Source organism: Nycticebus coucang, chromosome 13, assembly GCF_027406575.1.
Source record: "Nycticebus coucang isolate mNycCou1 chromosome 13, mNycCou1.pri, whole genome shotgun sequence".
Classification (NCBI taxonomy): Eukaryota; Metazoa; Chordata; class Mammalia; order Primates; family Lorisidae; genus Nycticebus; species Nycticebus coucang.
In genome coordinates, this window is record NC_069792.1 from 3,177,434 (window position 1) to 3,192,625 (window position 15,192).

A 15,192-nucleotide genomic window follows, 5' to 3' on the forward strand; every position below is an offset into this window, starting at 1 on the left:
TTCTGGACTGGTCGGTCATTGGAGCTATCATTGTACTACCCTCGATGGCCTGAATGTTATCAAAATGTCTTTGTTTCAATGTTTCCTTTATCTTTGAGTAAAGAAAAAAGTCACTGGAGGCTAGATCAGGTGAGTTTGGGGATGTTCCAATATAGTAATTTGTTTACAGGGTAAAATCTCCTTCACAGTCTGAGGGAGGTGCATTGTCATGATGCCAGAGCCATGAGTTGTTGGCCAAGACTTTCAGTTAAGATTTTCCTATTTCTCTCTGTTTACTTGGCCTGACATGCTTCCCACAGTCAGGTGATGATTTTGACATACAATTCAATAAAATTTTGCAATGTTTCCACCCGTTCTGTTCATTACTGGCCGCCTGATCTTTCTTCATCAGTGACATTCTTATGCGCTCAACAAAAATATGCAACTGCAATGATGAACAGCGCCCGGCCATACACCACCACACATGGACGGGAACACGCCTGTGAGACACTGACAGACCAAGGTGATGAAACCTAAACACACTGTTTTTACAGTGCTGCCAACAGAAGCACACAGTGGCAAGTTCATGAACTTAAGTGTCAGACCTCGTATATAGGCACATTCCTCTACAAGTGTACATTTACACAGGTGTAAACCTAGACGTGTACACACTACCTATACATGCGTGTTCACACTCCTTCGTGTGTACGCTTATACACAAACACCATGCACACACACACCTATATGTGCACACACCTATACACACACACACCTGTAGCACATGCACAAGGCTACACAGGCACATGCCCATCCAGTAATACATATCGTAGCTATACATGTATATACCTATGCACATGTACAGATGACAATACATTTTATATATTTATGAATACATATGTAAATAATGCAAAAAATAAGACCAACCTGTGGAAGGCATTCTAAATAACAATAAATGAAGTCAGCTAAATCAAAGGAGATCCCTCCATTAAGGAAGTACCCTCCACACTGAGGCCAGAGAGTGGGCAGTGCACAGGGAGGAGCAGGCTGGAGGAACTCAACAGCAGCTCCTGAGACAGACAAGGGCCACAGAACCACAGAAACCTACTTCAGCATAAAAAAAAATCTACATACAAGAAAGCCCATATGTTGCTGCTGGGTACAATGACAAAACCATTTCAATTCAGGGACAACCCTGAGATGACGGATGGTCACTCTGACCATTGCTATCAGATAGAATTTGTGGAGAGATCATGCAGATTGATTAAAGGATGCAGATTTATTAAAGGATGAAAACTATAAACACACAATGCACACAGGAGCAAATCCCCCAAACCAACCACCATGGAAACAGGTATTTCAGCCTACTCATAAAGAAATGCAAAGTGAAAATATATTTGTGATAATTAAGTTTTCACTCACTGGACTATCAAACAACCAAGAACTATAACATCAACTGTTGGTGAGAAGTGGAGAAGTGGGGATTCATATAATCGTCCCTGGAATTGTAAAAATGTACCTGTTTAAAAATAAATCTGAAAAGATTTTTAAATGAAAAAACATATATTCTTTAACTTAGCAACTTTACTTTTGGAATTGCATTAGAATCTGGCCTAGGGAAATATAAGGACTGACATGTAAAGCACGGGAGTGCTTACATTCTGGTATGTACAAACATATCCATTAAGTGCTAAACCCTAATTAAAAGGAATTAATTATAGACTCGTGGAATGATTTGGGGAAATTTGTACAAAGTATGAAGAAAACATAAGTGAACAATGGAATGAGAATCACTATAGGCAATAGGAAAGCAATACCTATTTTAGAATCGTCTCTAATTTAAGTGAAGAGAAACTTAAAATTCATGGGTAAAAAAGGTAGAAGACAAAATTGAAGGAATGTGATGGATAACAAAAACCAAGTCAATTCCTTAACACCCCACTTTTCTCGACAACTCCGTCATCCCCACAAACCCACAGTAAGCTACACACAAATCCCAGGTCCCTTTGTGAGGTCTCTTGCCTTCCACTGTGAAGAATAACAAAATAGAATGATGCGATCTTGACTGCATTCATAATATCACTATTTTAAGTACATTTTAAGTGCATTTGAATGTTTATGCATTTACAAGAAGAATTTTTCCAAGATTCTAAAAAATTGTAGTTCAATTTGGAATATGCTGGTAATCAGTATTAAGCAGTAGGAGATAGAAATGAAGAAACAGCCTTGCTAAAAATTATTCTATGAAAGTAACATGAAGGATTGAGAGTCAGTTTAATAATGCCTTTCTTTCTAACAAAATAAATCACTAGGACAGCTTAGAGGGGCCATTTAAACCCCAAACAAAGGTCTGTATTTTTCTCTAGGATAATGTCAGTTAAAACAATTGAATCACTTAAGCGTCATCATTTTATCCATTTTTATCTTAGAATCAGAGTAGCAAATCAGAGTGAAGAAATCTTCAGCATGAATTAAAACATGACAAAGACAAGTCTGCTGCATAGTAAAGATAATTTCTAGGTTCTTTGATATCTCTCTCTGAAATAAAACTTACAGGTGTCAGGTCTCAGGGTTGGGCACAACGTGGCTGATACAAGCACGTCAGGACAGTGTTAAGGCAGATCATTACAACGTCTGACCTGCCCAAAACTAAAGAGCCATGGCCTGCAAACTAGTTCCTTAGTGATATGACTGGTTATTCAGACCCGAATTTCTGTTATTTGGGAAGGGAAAGAAGCTGATACCGTAAGTAAGTGACCCACTTTTGAGCAATTACTAAACACCTTTATTCAAAGTCCCTTATATTAGAGTGCCTTTTAATTTATTTTTCTGAAAAATCCATTCTTCTTAGTCACAAAGTTCAGTGAAAAATATGCATGCCTGCATTTATTACACAATGGTTCTGTCATAAACATTACACTATGATTTAAATCACAGTGGCGTATTCATGGCCTTTGGCGATTCTGCTACTGACATGACTTCTGAACATCTTTGTACAAGGGAGTGATGTCTGCCATGTGCCTGGGTATTGTTTTGAGAATGACGCTCAAAACAAAACAAAAACACAGTATTTTTCTATCCATCTTAGTAGTAGATGTTTACTACTGGTTGATTAATTCTCAGAGATCTTTTTGGGATGCTCTCCGAGAGTGTTCTTACTACTGATCGGGACCACAGTCCTGAATAATAAGAAGGCCTCAAAGTCAAAATCCCCCATTTAGCATTTTCTACAAGAGGGATTCTGCCTAACAAATGTGAATATTGTACCCTACTTGTTTGTACTCTCACATTAATCTGACATTTAAAACAACGAGAAGACCATCTCTCCTGTGGGTCCTCAGATGTGGAACAACAGCAATGAAGGGGGAAGGGAGGGGACAACTGCCTGCAGTGGGCAGCAGCTCCACCCTGTGTGCCCTGCACTGTCCCCCAGGGGCCACGGGGAGGCAGTGGGCTCCAGCTGTGTGGACTTAGAGATGTACTGAGTTTCTAGGACCCTCCTTTTCCTTGTGAGTAAAACAAGAATGACAATGCCCACCTCCATAGACTCAGGGCAATTGTATGCAGTAGGTGCTTACAGGAAGCACCTATCAGAGGCCAGAGGTGAGAACACCTAGAACACGCTGGGAGCACAGCCTCCACCTCTGCACTGAGCCACGGCCTCCAGCAGCCCACGGCACCGGCATCCTGGCCCACACTCTGCTACACCCTCCTCCTCTCCCTCAGCTCAGCGGGCCCTGTGTCCAGTCTAAAGGCTATCAGTAAAAAAGCAAAACCAGGGTGACTAGTTGCCATTCATATGGCTCGTATTAAATATGTCGCCTCCTGCTCCCCGTGTTCTGGAGAGTTGGAAATATTTTACTATTTCCAGACCAAGAACTTGAGGCGAGGAAAAGAAGACCACCCTTCCCACACTCAGTAGGAATTCCTACTGAATTCCTCCCCCGCCCATAAAGAAAGCACCAGCATGGAGGAAAACGAACCACCAGTCAGGAGTCCCTGTGTGGTCAGGTCTCTGGCTGCTGCTTCTGATCTCCTCCCCCAGGCCATGTGTCCCCCGTTCTTCTGCTTCAGAAGCTATCATTTCCTTCATTCTTGGACTTCATCAGAACTTCCAGCCCCACAGTCTCTGCATGTGACAGGCACGAGGCCATGGTAGCCCTTGGGTTGTTAGTGCCCAGAGGAGGCACAGGGTCTTGCCATCTGGTGGACACCTGCCTGCTCACCTGTGAAAGGGTCCTCAGCTCCCCTCCAGGTGTCAACACACAATCCATACTTTCCTCAGTCCCACATCCTCCACTAACTCATTTTGGACTTTGAATCCAATGATATCTAATGTTTTTGAGGCACACTTTCATCCATTAAAGGTGAAAAGAACCCACATTTCCTAAGTGAGATTGGGAGGACAAAATAATGCCTGTGAAGCTCCTGCAGGAAAGTTTGGCTCAGAATAGTTGATACTGTAGATGTCACAAATTCTATTGTGTCTCTAGGGAAAGGTTTTGCATCTAACTCTCTCAAGATTTCTTCATATTTCCAATGAATTGTGTTTCAACATCTCAATGAGAAAGAATAGTCTAAGTTAGCCATGAGTTACTACAAGTTTTCATTTCCCTCTAGCCAGCTGACCACCCAAAAAAAGATCTATTCAGTAGCAAGAGACTGAGGTTTGATGTCTGATGCTGTAATCTGAAATGCAGAAAGATGTTGAGATCAGCTCTAGCGACAAGCCTGTCTCCATTCCAACAAAGTCAGAAGGGGTCAGGTAAACAGGGTCCCTCTGTCCTTCCTCGTGTCCACCGATCAATATCATCAGATTTCTAATAAGAAAGTTTCATGTGCATGTGAGAATCTTTGTTTAAGATGCATGATCTTGGACACTGAAAAAAATATAGTACATGCACACACCCAAATCCAGATCGAGCAGATCCCGTTATTACCGACCTTCACCACAGTCTCGCCACACTCACAAATCAACCTTGGGACTCTCACTGCAGCTCAGGTTGTCCTGTGGGTATTCTGCCTTTACAAAGACATCCATTGGGACTTGGTGAATGTTGTCACCACTGTCACGACCTAGTGATGCCTGTCCCAGTGGAGTGAGTTGTGCTGGAGTAAATACTCCAGGGTTTTCATTCCAGAACCTAGAGGTCAACCACAAAGGCAGAGTCGAGGGTGTGCAGCCTGAGAACTCCGGTGGGTATCAGGCAGTCACAGTGGGCAGAGGCGACTCGGCACTGAGGAAGCACACTGAAAGGGTTATGTGCACTCTCCAGCTAAATACACTTTTAATTCTCTCCGATATTATGAAGTCCCTAAATCCCCATGCTTTTAAACTGTCACTCTCCAAGCAAGGTCTACAGAATGATTCAAAGTTGTGTAAAAAAAAATTAAAAAGGTCATTTTCATACTTAGACTCCATGGACTAGCCTTAGGAATTGTCTCAACAATTTAATATTAGCAAGTTTTCCTAAAAAGGAAATAGACCTTTAGGTATTTGACATAGACAATATTGTTATATATACTGAGTAATTAGAATAAATACTTTCTTTTTTTTTTTTTTTTGTAGAGACAGAGTCTCACTGTACGGCACTCTGGCATCACACAGCTCACAGCAACCTCTAACTCTTGGGCTTACGCGATTCTCTTGCCTCAGCCTCCCAAGCAGCTGGGACTACAGGCGCCCGCCACAACGCCCGGCTATTTTTTTGTTGCAGTTTGGCTGGGGCTGGGTTTGAACCCACCACCCTCGGCATATGGGGCCGGCGCCCTACTCAATGAGCCACAGGCGCCACCCTAGAATAAATACTTTCAATTTTAAATGAAAGAATACAGTTAAAAGCTGACGGGTAGGGCGGCGCCTGTGGCTCAAAGGAGTAGGGCGCCAGCCCCATATACCACAGGTGGTGGGTTCAAACCCATCCCCGTTCAAAAACTGCAAAAAAAAAAAATCCGGACTGGTAAAGAGAACTTCTGTGTTCATTCATTCAATAAATATTTGAAGACTGCATGCTAAACACTTTTGCATGCCGGCTATACAATGGGAAATTAAGATACTAAATGGAAGACTTTGCTGCCACTCTCATGGTGTTACGGGCTGAACAGTGTCTCCCCTAAATCCATATGCTGAAGTCCTACGCTGCAGTACCCTGGAAGGTCACTATGTCTAGAGATAGACCATTAAAAGGTAATAAGGTAAAGTGTGATCCTACTGGTGGGAACTAATATGACTGGTGTCCTTACAAAAGGAGGAGATGTGGACACAGATACAGCAGAGTGAACATTCCAGAAGACACCACCCACCCTCCGGGAAAAGAGGCCTCGGTAGGCAGCACCCCTGCCGATGCCTTGACCTTGGAGTTCTAACCTTCACAACTGGGGGTAAAATAAATTTCTGTTGTGTAAGCTACCCAGTCTGTGGTACTTATTACAGCATATTTAGCAAACCATGGGGAAAACATGGGGAAGACAGCTCACCCTAAAGTTGAAACCTTCTCAGATTTGTTCAGTCTTTGACTATATACACAAGGTGTTACAATTAAGTTCCCAAACTCATCCTAGAAAAAGTATTATATACCTCACAGCTCTGATGGTCATTCCAGAAAAATACTTCCAAAATTGCTTTGAAAGATGAACTAGACACTGAGGTACTGGCATTGGTGCATAGCTTCCCAAGGGGAGTACTTTGGGGGAATCTTTGGTTTTTGTTGTTTTTTGAGACAGAGTCAATTCATAAATGGAAGACAATTGAAAGAACAATTTTAAGTAAAGAATACATTCTTGTATCATTAATTAACCTAATTTCTAGGATGTGTTTCAAGTCTTACATCATCTGTACAATAATACAAAAGGTTAAATCGTCAAACGGATTTAAGATCACTAGACTTACTCGACACTGCGCTTTACTAACGATTAAGAAAATGCAATACTGTGTTTCTTGGTCCTTACACTTGGTTAGTTTAGTAAAAGATGACGGAACTAACTTACATTTTCCAGCGAGGTGTTTCCCATAATGTCATAAATTCGACATATTTACAACGAACACTTCAGATGAGCCAAGGCATTTTAGAGAAGAGTCGTCAGTTATCTTCCTGGCTGTGAGTGCCCTTGTCTGCTCTGGCGTCAACCGGTCCTCCTCCACGAGAATGTGAGAACGAAGGAGGGATCTGGGCACGGACCCCAACTCTGTCCCTGCCGGCCTCAAATCCTACGGAACAGGGACCGCTGTGCACACACTTTAGAGACGAGAACTCTGGCGTCCAGTAAAACACATGCCCGAGTTAGACAGCTGCAGTCAGGGCCAGCGTTGAGCACAGGGCAGTGAGTCCAGCGTCTTAGGCTCCCAGCCCCTTTCAGGACATTCTGCTTCTCTTCTCACAAAGATTTACAGACAAGGAATGTCATCTGATATGCAGTGCTGGGACCAAAGGCTAGTGGCTATTTATTATATCTGATGAATTGTAAATCATAGAAAACATAGACTCACCATACAATATTGTTAGACTTATACATCTTGGGTCAAAAACCCACAACTTTTAAATCTTTCATAAATACAACAGATAATACTTTACCTATCTCCGTCTCTTAGCCACTGAAACTGGGTAACCAACAGGCGTGTTAGTGTCAGTCCCCCTCTTGTACCAGGGGGATCAGGTCTTCGACCATCAGGGCCGGCCAGGGGTCAATGTCACCTATAGCACTGCACAGCCTGCAGCAGAGAGAGCCCAGGCCTGAGATGGCAAGGGACATGGAAGATGTCCCCAGGTGAATGAGGCGGTATTTTTGTTTCCATCACTCATCATACAAAAAGGAAAGGTGGATATTATCATTACTGTATTTTCAATTCACGGGTAAAATAACTGAGGTAAAAGCAATGAGATAAAGGATCACGCGGCGCCAAGAGCAGAGCTGTAACCTGGCAGAGAGCACGCACCGCTCAAGCTGCACCGTCCACTGCGTTATTCTTCATAACTATCCTCTAAGCGCAGGAAACGGAACTGCGTTCATCTCTATTCTGTAAGTGTGTCCAGCTATAGGGGTGTCTGTATTCACATACTCAGATGCCTCCAATGAATTCTTTTAGACACGTGTAGAAAACATAAACAAATTTAAGCACTGAAAAATTTCCATGGAAGTACTATGCTAGGTCTGCTAAAATGTCAGACTGAAGACAAAATTTGTGAGGATGGGGCGGTGCCTGTGGCTCAGTCGGTAGGGCACCAGCCCCATATACCGAGGGTGATGGGTTCAAACCCAGCCCCGGCCAAACTGCAACCAAAAAATAGCCGGGCATTGTGGTGGGTGCCTGTAGTCCCAGCTACTCGGGAGGCTGAGGCAAGAGAATCGCTTCAGCCCAGGAGTTGGAGGTTGCTGTGAGCTGGGTGAGGCCACGGCACTCTACCGAGGGCAATAAAGTGAGACTGTCTCTACAAAAAAAAAAAAAAAAATTGTGAGGATGATAGTAAGTGTTAGATAAATGTTCTCTTGCTAAAAAGCCAATGAGCATTTTATCTGGAATTGGAAACAATTGTTTACGACTAAAGAACAAATGACCAAAACACACACGATGCAAATGTTGCGAAACTTGGTAAATGTAGAATGTAAATGTTTTGGCACAGTAACTGAGATAACGCCGGAAAGGCTATGTTAACCACTGTGATAAAAATGTGTCAAATGGTTTATGAAGTGAGTGTATGATGCCCCATAATCATATCATTGTATACAGTTATGATTTAATAAAAAAATTAAAAAAAAAAAAAAAAAAAAAAAAGACAGACAGCTTTGGACTCACCATCTACTTAAAGAAAGAAACGTGATCACTGCCCTGGGCAGTGCTGGCAGAAGCCTCCCGGCTGTGTTTACTACCCCGTCCTCTAAGGGAACATGTGATATACACTTGTCCCTTGCTTTATGTTAACGTTTTATTTCATGCACATGGTTCCTAGACTATACATAGTTTGTTTCTGAATATTTTAACCGAGGAACACATGGAAATACAGTGTTCACACATCTGCTTTCCACTGAGGTTGTTTGGAGATGCACTCAGGGCCCTGCACACACCTGCCCCTCCCTGCTGTGCTCTGCTGTGCAGCCATCCACCGTCGGCTTCTCTACCCCAGCACAGTTTTCTGTTACACTGGTGATGAACTCCTGTGAGCTCTTCAGCTTTCACAACACGAACATTCTCATACGTGTTTCTTGATACGCACCAGAATTTCTCTAGACTAGGTGTTGGCCAAGTTTTACCAGAAAGGGCCAGATCGCAAATATTTTCAGCTTTGCAGGACAACTGTAAATTCTTTTGTAAACTGTGGTGTCTTTTTGAAAGCAGCCATAGCATCCATAAACCACTGGACACAGTTGTACTCCAGTACAACTTTATATACAAAATCAGGCTGTAGGTCAGATTTAGCTGACAGGCTGTCCGACAGGCTGCGGGAGACCCCGGCCCTAGATTATGCCAACTTAGAGCTACAAATGCTGGGTGCAGAGTCCAGTATCTTTAATTTTAATAATTAATGCCAAACTGTTGTCCAAAATATGTGTGCAATTCACATTCCCATAATGAGCTTACTGGATTTCCCTGTGATCCATAGCCATATGCATTTCTTCAAGGTTAATAGACAGTGCCAGACTGCCATCCAACACGGAGGGACAGTGCACTTGCCTCCAAGAAGCATAGAGAACTCTCTAAGCTCCTTTGCCTGGCAACGTGCGTCCACCATGGCTGACACAGAGTAATTTATCCTTCGGTTTTACTTCACTTGGTTAGTGTAGTCAACTCTCCTCACTCTTTCTCCTTCGTTAGTTCCGTCTCCGTTTTCTCATGTTCATCTGCCTGTTTTTCTGTTCTCCTCCTCCTCATCCTCTTCCACATCTTTTCTTCATTCTTGATGACACTGGGCTTTTCAGGTTCTGGTCTGGATGTTTGAGCACTTGTTTTATCAGGCTTGAACGTTGTACTATTGTTTCCTTCTGTTTCCATTTTTTTCAAAATGATTTTTTCCTCTAAATTGTTTGATTTGCATTTATCTTTTTTTGTGACATAGCTTTTTTTGAAATTGGTCTCTGTTTTTATTCCCAGGGATTTCATGAAATGAAGTTCTAGTTCACAGCATCCTTTCTGTGTGTGTTTTGGGCCAGTGCCGACCGTGACGGGGAGCAGGTCTGACACATTTTTCTGCAGTTTGCCTCTACTCTGCTTTCGCGTCATCGTCAAGTCAGAGGGGGCACTAGCCTGTCTCTACTTACCTCCTCATTCCCAGAAAAAAAAAATAGTTATCTCTGGACATTTTCAGACCTGTAACTGGTATTGGAAACTTTGGGGTTTTCAGGACTGCATGTGACCATGTAGAGCTGGGTGTTGACGTTCCTTCTCCAGGATTCTCTTTGCTGCAGGCCTCCCCTTTCCTTTGTGGAGATTTTATGCTGGCAGTGGAAGTGGAGTTCCAGCGGCAATACTGCTGCAATTGTTGATTATTTTCCGACTTACGGTAACTTGAAACTAGGGCTGTTCCCTGCTCCCTGCTAATCTGAAGGCGGTCGGTGCTTTCTGTTCTCTCTGTTGATTTGGCAGCTTTGGAGGCAGCTGTGTTGAGAGATTGAGAACTGAGGGACCATCATTTCCCTACGGCTAACCCAAGGGCATGTATTAACAAAAATTGGTAATAGGTTGAGTACAAAAGGATGTTTCACTATGATTTTGCATTCTCCTGATTAATTACACAGTTCAACATTGTAGAATGATTGGGATATATTTTTTTTCTTATGTGAAATGCTTATTTAGAGTTTCTACCTATCTTTTAGGTTGAGTTATGTTTTTCTTTCTGGTTGTTAAGTCCTCTAAATTTTCTAGATCAGCAGTTCTTAACCTGAGGGTCGCGACCCACAGGAACTGTTTAAAGGGAGGTGGCATTAAGAAGTTTGAGAACCACTGTTCTAGACACTAATACTTTGTTGTCTATGTCCAAATGTTTTCTTCCAGGTTTGTGGAACTTTTTAACCACTTCTCATTACACTGGATTTGGATGAAAATATTTTCTTAATTTTATTTATTTATTTATTTTGTAGAGACAGTCTCACTGTACCACCCTCGGGTAGAGTGCCATGATGTCACATGACTCACAGCAACCTTCAACTCTTGGGCTTAAGTGGTTCTCCTGCCTCAGCCTCCCAAGCAGCTGGGACTACAGGTGCCCGCCACAATGCCCAGCTGTATTTTTGTTTCAGTTTACTTTATCAATTTCAGTTTGCATTTTTTTCATTTCTTACTTAAAATTTCTAAGAGTCTTTCTTAAATTCTGGAGAAATGCTGCATTTTACTTGGAATAGTTTTTTTTTGTACAAATACTGAAATCATCATTTTTTTCTTTTTAATTTGCTGATGACATAAGTTATATCAACACTTTTAATACCTTGGACCAAGAAAGGAACTTATTATTGTCATGATATACATAATATAATAAAATTTATTTAAAAATTAATTTAAGGGTCTCTTTCCAGATAGATTAAACATTATGTTGCATTAAGCCTAAGCAGTTAATAAATATAGGACAATGGAAGCATTTTGAGCAGGAAACTTGTTCTTAAGAAATAGGAGTGAATTGAATATGAAATGGTGGGAGTTAATGATCGTATTAGTTTCCCAGGACTTCCATAGTGAAGCACCAGAAACTGGGTGGCTTAGGACAGCCAAAATGTATTGTCTCACAGTTCTGGAAGTGGAATGTCTGAGATCACAGTGTCAGCAGTGATATACATATATTATGTATATCATGACAATATATAATAATTTTAATTTATTTTAGAGTAGTTTTAGGTTCACAGCAAAACTGAGCAAAAATTACAGAGATTTCCCAAATACTATTGAGGTAAGTACTAAACAAAGATTATGTTGCTCTCTGATTAAACTTAAATTATACAGAATATGAAAAATAATGGATAGTGGCAATTATAAGGTTAAATAAGATCATGTTTATATCCAGGAATTGCCTGCCTCTATCTAGCAGGGGGAGGTGAGGCCTGACAACCATGGGCACTTGATGGAGACTGGGTGGTGTTCACTCAGTACCAGCCCCACCCCTGATTGATGTTACTGACAGAATAGAACAGAACAACTTTGTGGCAATTTGTTTCTGTCCATGCTAAATTCCCCTGTAGAAGAGAAGTTGTTTTGAGTTCCCAGAGCCTGCCCCTCAGGCCCTATCTGTGCTCCTGCAGGTTTGCATTCGGTTAGCTGTCAGTTCTAGCCTCCTGCCTTCCTTTGTCCATAGGCTGGTGATCCCCTGACGGTCAGGTGCATCTTAAGCTCAGTAAAGCAGTCCTCTGCTTCATCCCTGCCCTGGGAATTTCCTGGCTCTGCACATGCGTTTTCTAGTCCCCGCACTCCACCCAGGCTGGTACCACTTCAGGCAAACCCTTTACTCACGGGGCCTGAGTTTCCGTCCCAGATCTCTTCTGTGGTGGTTGCCACCTGAGAAGATGCCCGGCCTCCTCTGATTGCCCAGGGAGACAGGGGGTGTGGCTTTGGAATATCTGGGAGTGAGCCCTACTGTTGCCAAAAACAGCTGCTGCTCTGGCCTCGGGTCACTACCACTCTGGTGTGGTTCCCTCTCAGCTGACCATTCTCTCCTCACTCCTGTGCTGCAGAATCAGCACTGTCCAGCTGCAGTCTAGGCCCTGTTGTAGGATAATATTTAGAAATAAACATATCCTACATCAAGCACACAACGTAAATTCAGTGTGAGTTTAAAATGACTTGCTTTTCTTCCAGAGGCTTAAAGGACCTGGACACCCCTGGGACACACACAGAGTTGGCTTGCCTGGATTTAAACATTCCACAAGTCCATTCTCTGAAGCTGTGCACCCTGTGAAGCCTGAGATCAAAGGGCATGCTGCCCTTCCTCAGAGATATGGGCCAGAGGGTTGATGTTATGTTAAAAACATATTGTCAGAGGTCTATAGGTACTCTGCCCTGAAGGAAAGACACAGTCATTACTTTATACTGAGTAAACTGAGTGAATGCTTAAAGATATTCTTCTTTTAACTCTGTACCCCTGTGGCTACTTTCTTCTTTGTGATCTTTCTTTTGATACCTGTTCAGGAATTAGTTAATGTTTAGAAGAAGAGGCTTACTACAAAGATGATTATATTGATATGATAACAAAATATTTCATTTCAAGTTAATTTCAGATAGGTAAAATAAGATAATGATGAAACTAATAGATAATAGATTAAGTGTGTACGTGACTAGAAAAGTATAAAGTCAAAACCTGGAATAAAGATTTTTGCTACACGCCATCTCATCTCGTTTAGTGTAGTCTGTTTCTTGACTTAATAATTAAGGAGCGAGTTTACACCCACGGCAAAGATGCTGTTCATTCGTGTCTCGGGTCATGCAATACCTGTCCACACCCCTTGAGAAATCACCCAAGAATCTGGACTCCTAGTGGACAGGCCTCCAGATCTCAGAGTGAGAGTGTAGGGGAGTGCCATGAGCTCAGAATTACAGGTAGAGAATATATACAGTTTTATACAGCTTTATGCCTGGCAGGAGAATGCCGTGGCACCCTAGTAGGGGAGGTAGGTCTACTTTTTAGAGGGTCTCTCCCGTGGAGTGTAGTGGGAGGACCTTTTAACACTGCTCGTTTGTTTGCGGTGCACTCTGAGCTGTTCTCATGGGGGAGGGGACTCCCATCCGCTTGGTCATGGATTTTGTACCTTTTGTTTGTATCCTTGGGGTCGCAGCTCGCCTCAGCAGAGTTAATGTGTGTTCTTCAACCTTCTCTCTTGATGCAGCTCTAATCCACCAGGTTACTTGCTAAATTTCTGTCCTTTAACTCTCTTTCTGTAAGGGAGCCTCTGTGGAAAGCTGGCTTCTGTCTGCCATCTTGTCTCCGCCCCCCTCTTGATTTTGTTAATTCCAGTTGTTTGTCATTGATCTGTTTCTGTGTCTTGAATAATTCAGCTAAACATTAACCACTCCCATCCCTATGACTGCACCTTACTTCTTCCATGGTTCATGCCAAGTCCAAGAAATGCAGAGAGCCTTCTGCTGAGACTTAGTACACATCCCATATTGAGTAATTTATTAATGGTAAATAGCCTATGTATGAAAGAATAAATCAGCTCCACCTCCTTGGAGGAAAATCCATGTTCAAGAAGTTCTGGAACTATTTCTGATTTATTCATCAGCATTCCTCTGGAGGATGTCAATCCTATTTTCTTACCTTTTTCAGTTGTAGATAATGTATCTCTTCTTTCTTGGTTAAAAAATGGTTGCTTGTAAAAACATAAAGCAGCTTTTGTATTAATGCTTTCAGTGTGTCATTTACTTGTTAGCTTTCCTCCTCAAACCTGAAATCCCATGATATTTGTTCCATACTTAAAAGTAGTAAACTGATGTGAGACAGCATGGTTCCGACTGTAAGGAGCCACACAACCTGACATGAGGCACTGCCCCCACCGTGACACGGGCTGGGCACACCACGCCCCTATTGACTGAACACAGAAGCAGATGGGAAGCCACCAGCTGCCTTTGACACTACGGCCCTGGATGTGCACAGTCTTACAGAGCTCTGCCCAAAGCGAGGATGCAAACTGGCCTCATAAAGAGTCTCCTGCCTTTGATAGCAGCACACTTGCCCATGTTTAAATTTACCTTCTAATCTATTATTTCAAAACAAAAACGTGTGAAACAATACAAGTAAACAGAGTGTAGCTATGTTAAAAAGTGACGCTATTGTTGCTATTTTGATGCACAGACGTACAGAGGTGAAAGAAAAGATTTGCAGGTGTTGCTATGAGCCATTTCATGCCACAAAGACAACACCGTCAATTCAAACCTAATTTCAAAATGACAGGTGACTTAAAATCTACTTCAGAAGGACAGGTAATAATAACTTTCATTTGACGGGATCCCACACAGAGACACAAGGGCAGAGGTCCCATGTGGAAGTTTTTGGAGGCTGTCTGTGCTCACCTGATGCAGAGACTGACAGTGCACAAGTGTGTGATTTTCACCAAGCAAATAAACCCTTCCACAAACACAGAGGCGTGGAGCTATGTGGTAAAGTGTCCTGGTGGAAACGCTTTCTGAGATACTTCTGAATTTCCAGCGCAAATATGAGCATTTAGTGGCTTTTAGAGAGAAAATATATCTAAAATATGTCTTAAAAAAAAAGAATCAAAATGCCCTCATGTATTCTCACACAAAAT

At 42.3% G+C, this 15,192-nt stretch overlaps 1 protein-coding gene across 1 annotated transcript in view; it reads right to left on the reverse strand.

Annotated features, from left to right (window-relative positions):
• PXDNL (peroxidasin like) overlaps window positions 1–15,192 on the reverse strand; it is a 222,841-nt gene that overhangs the window by 23,587 nt on the left and 184,062 nt on the right. Inside the window, 3 exon segments of the mRNA XM_053559607.1 lie at window positions 4,921–5,120; window positions 7,548–7,621; window positions 7,624–7,684. Of these exon segments, the coding sequence (XP_053415582.1) occupies window positions 4,921–5,120; window positions 7,548–7,621; window positions 7,624–7,684 (335 nt within the window).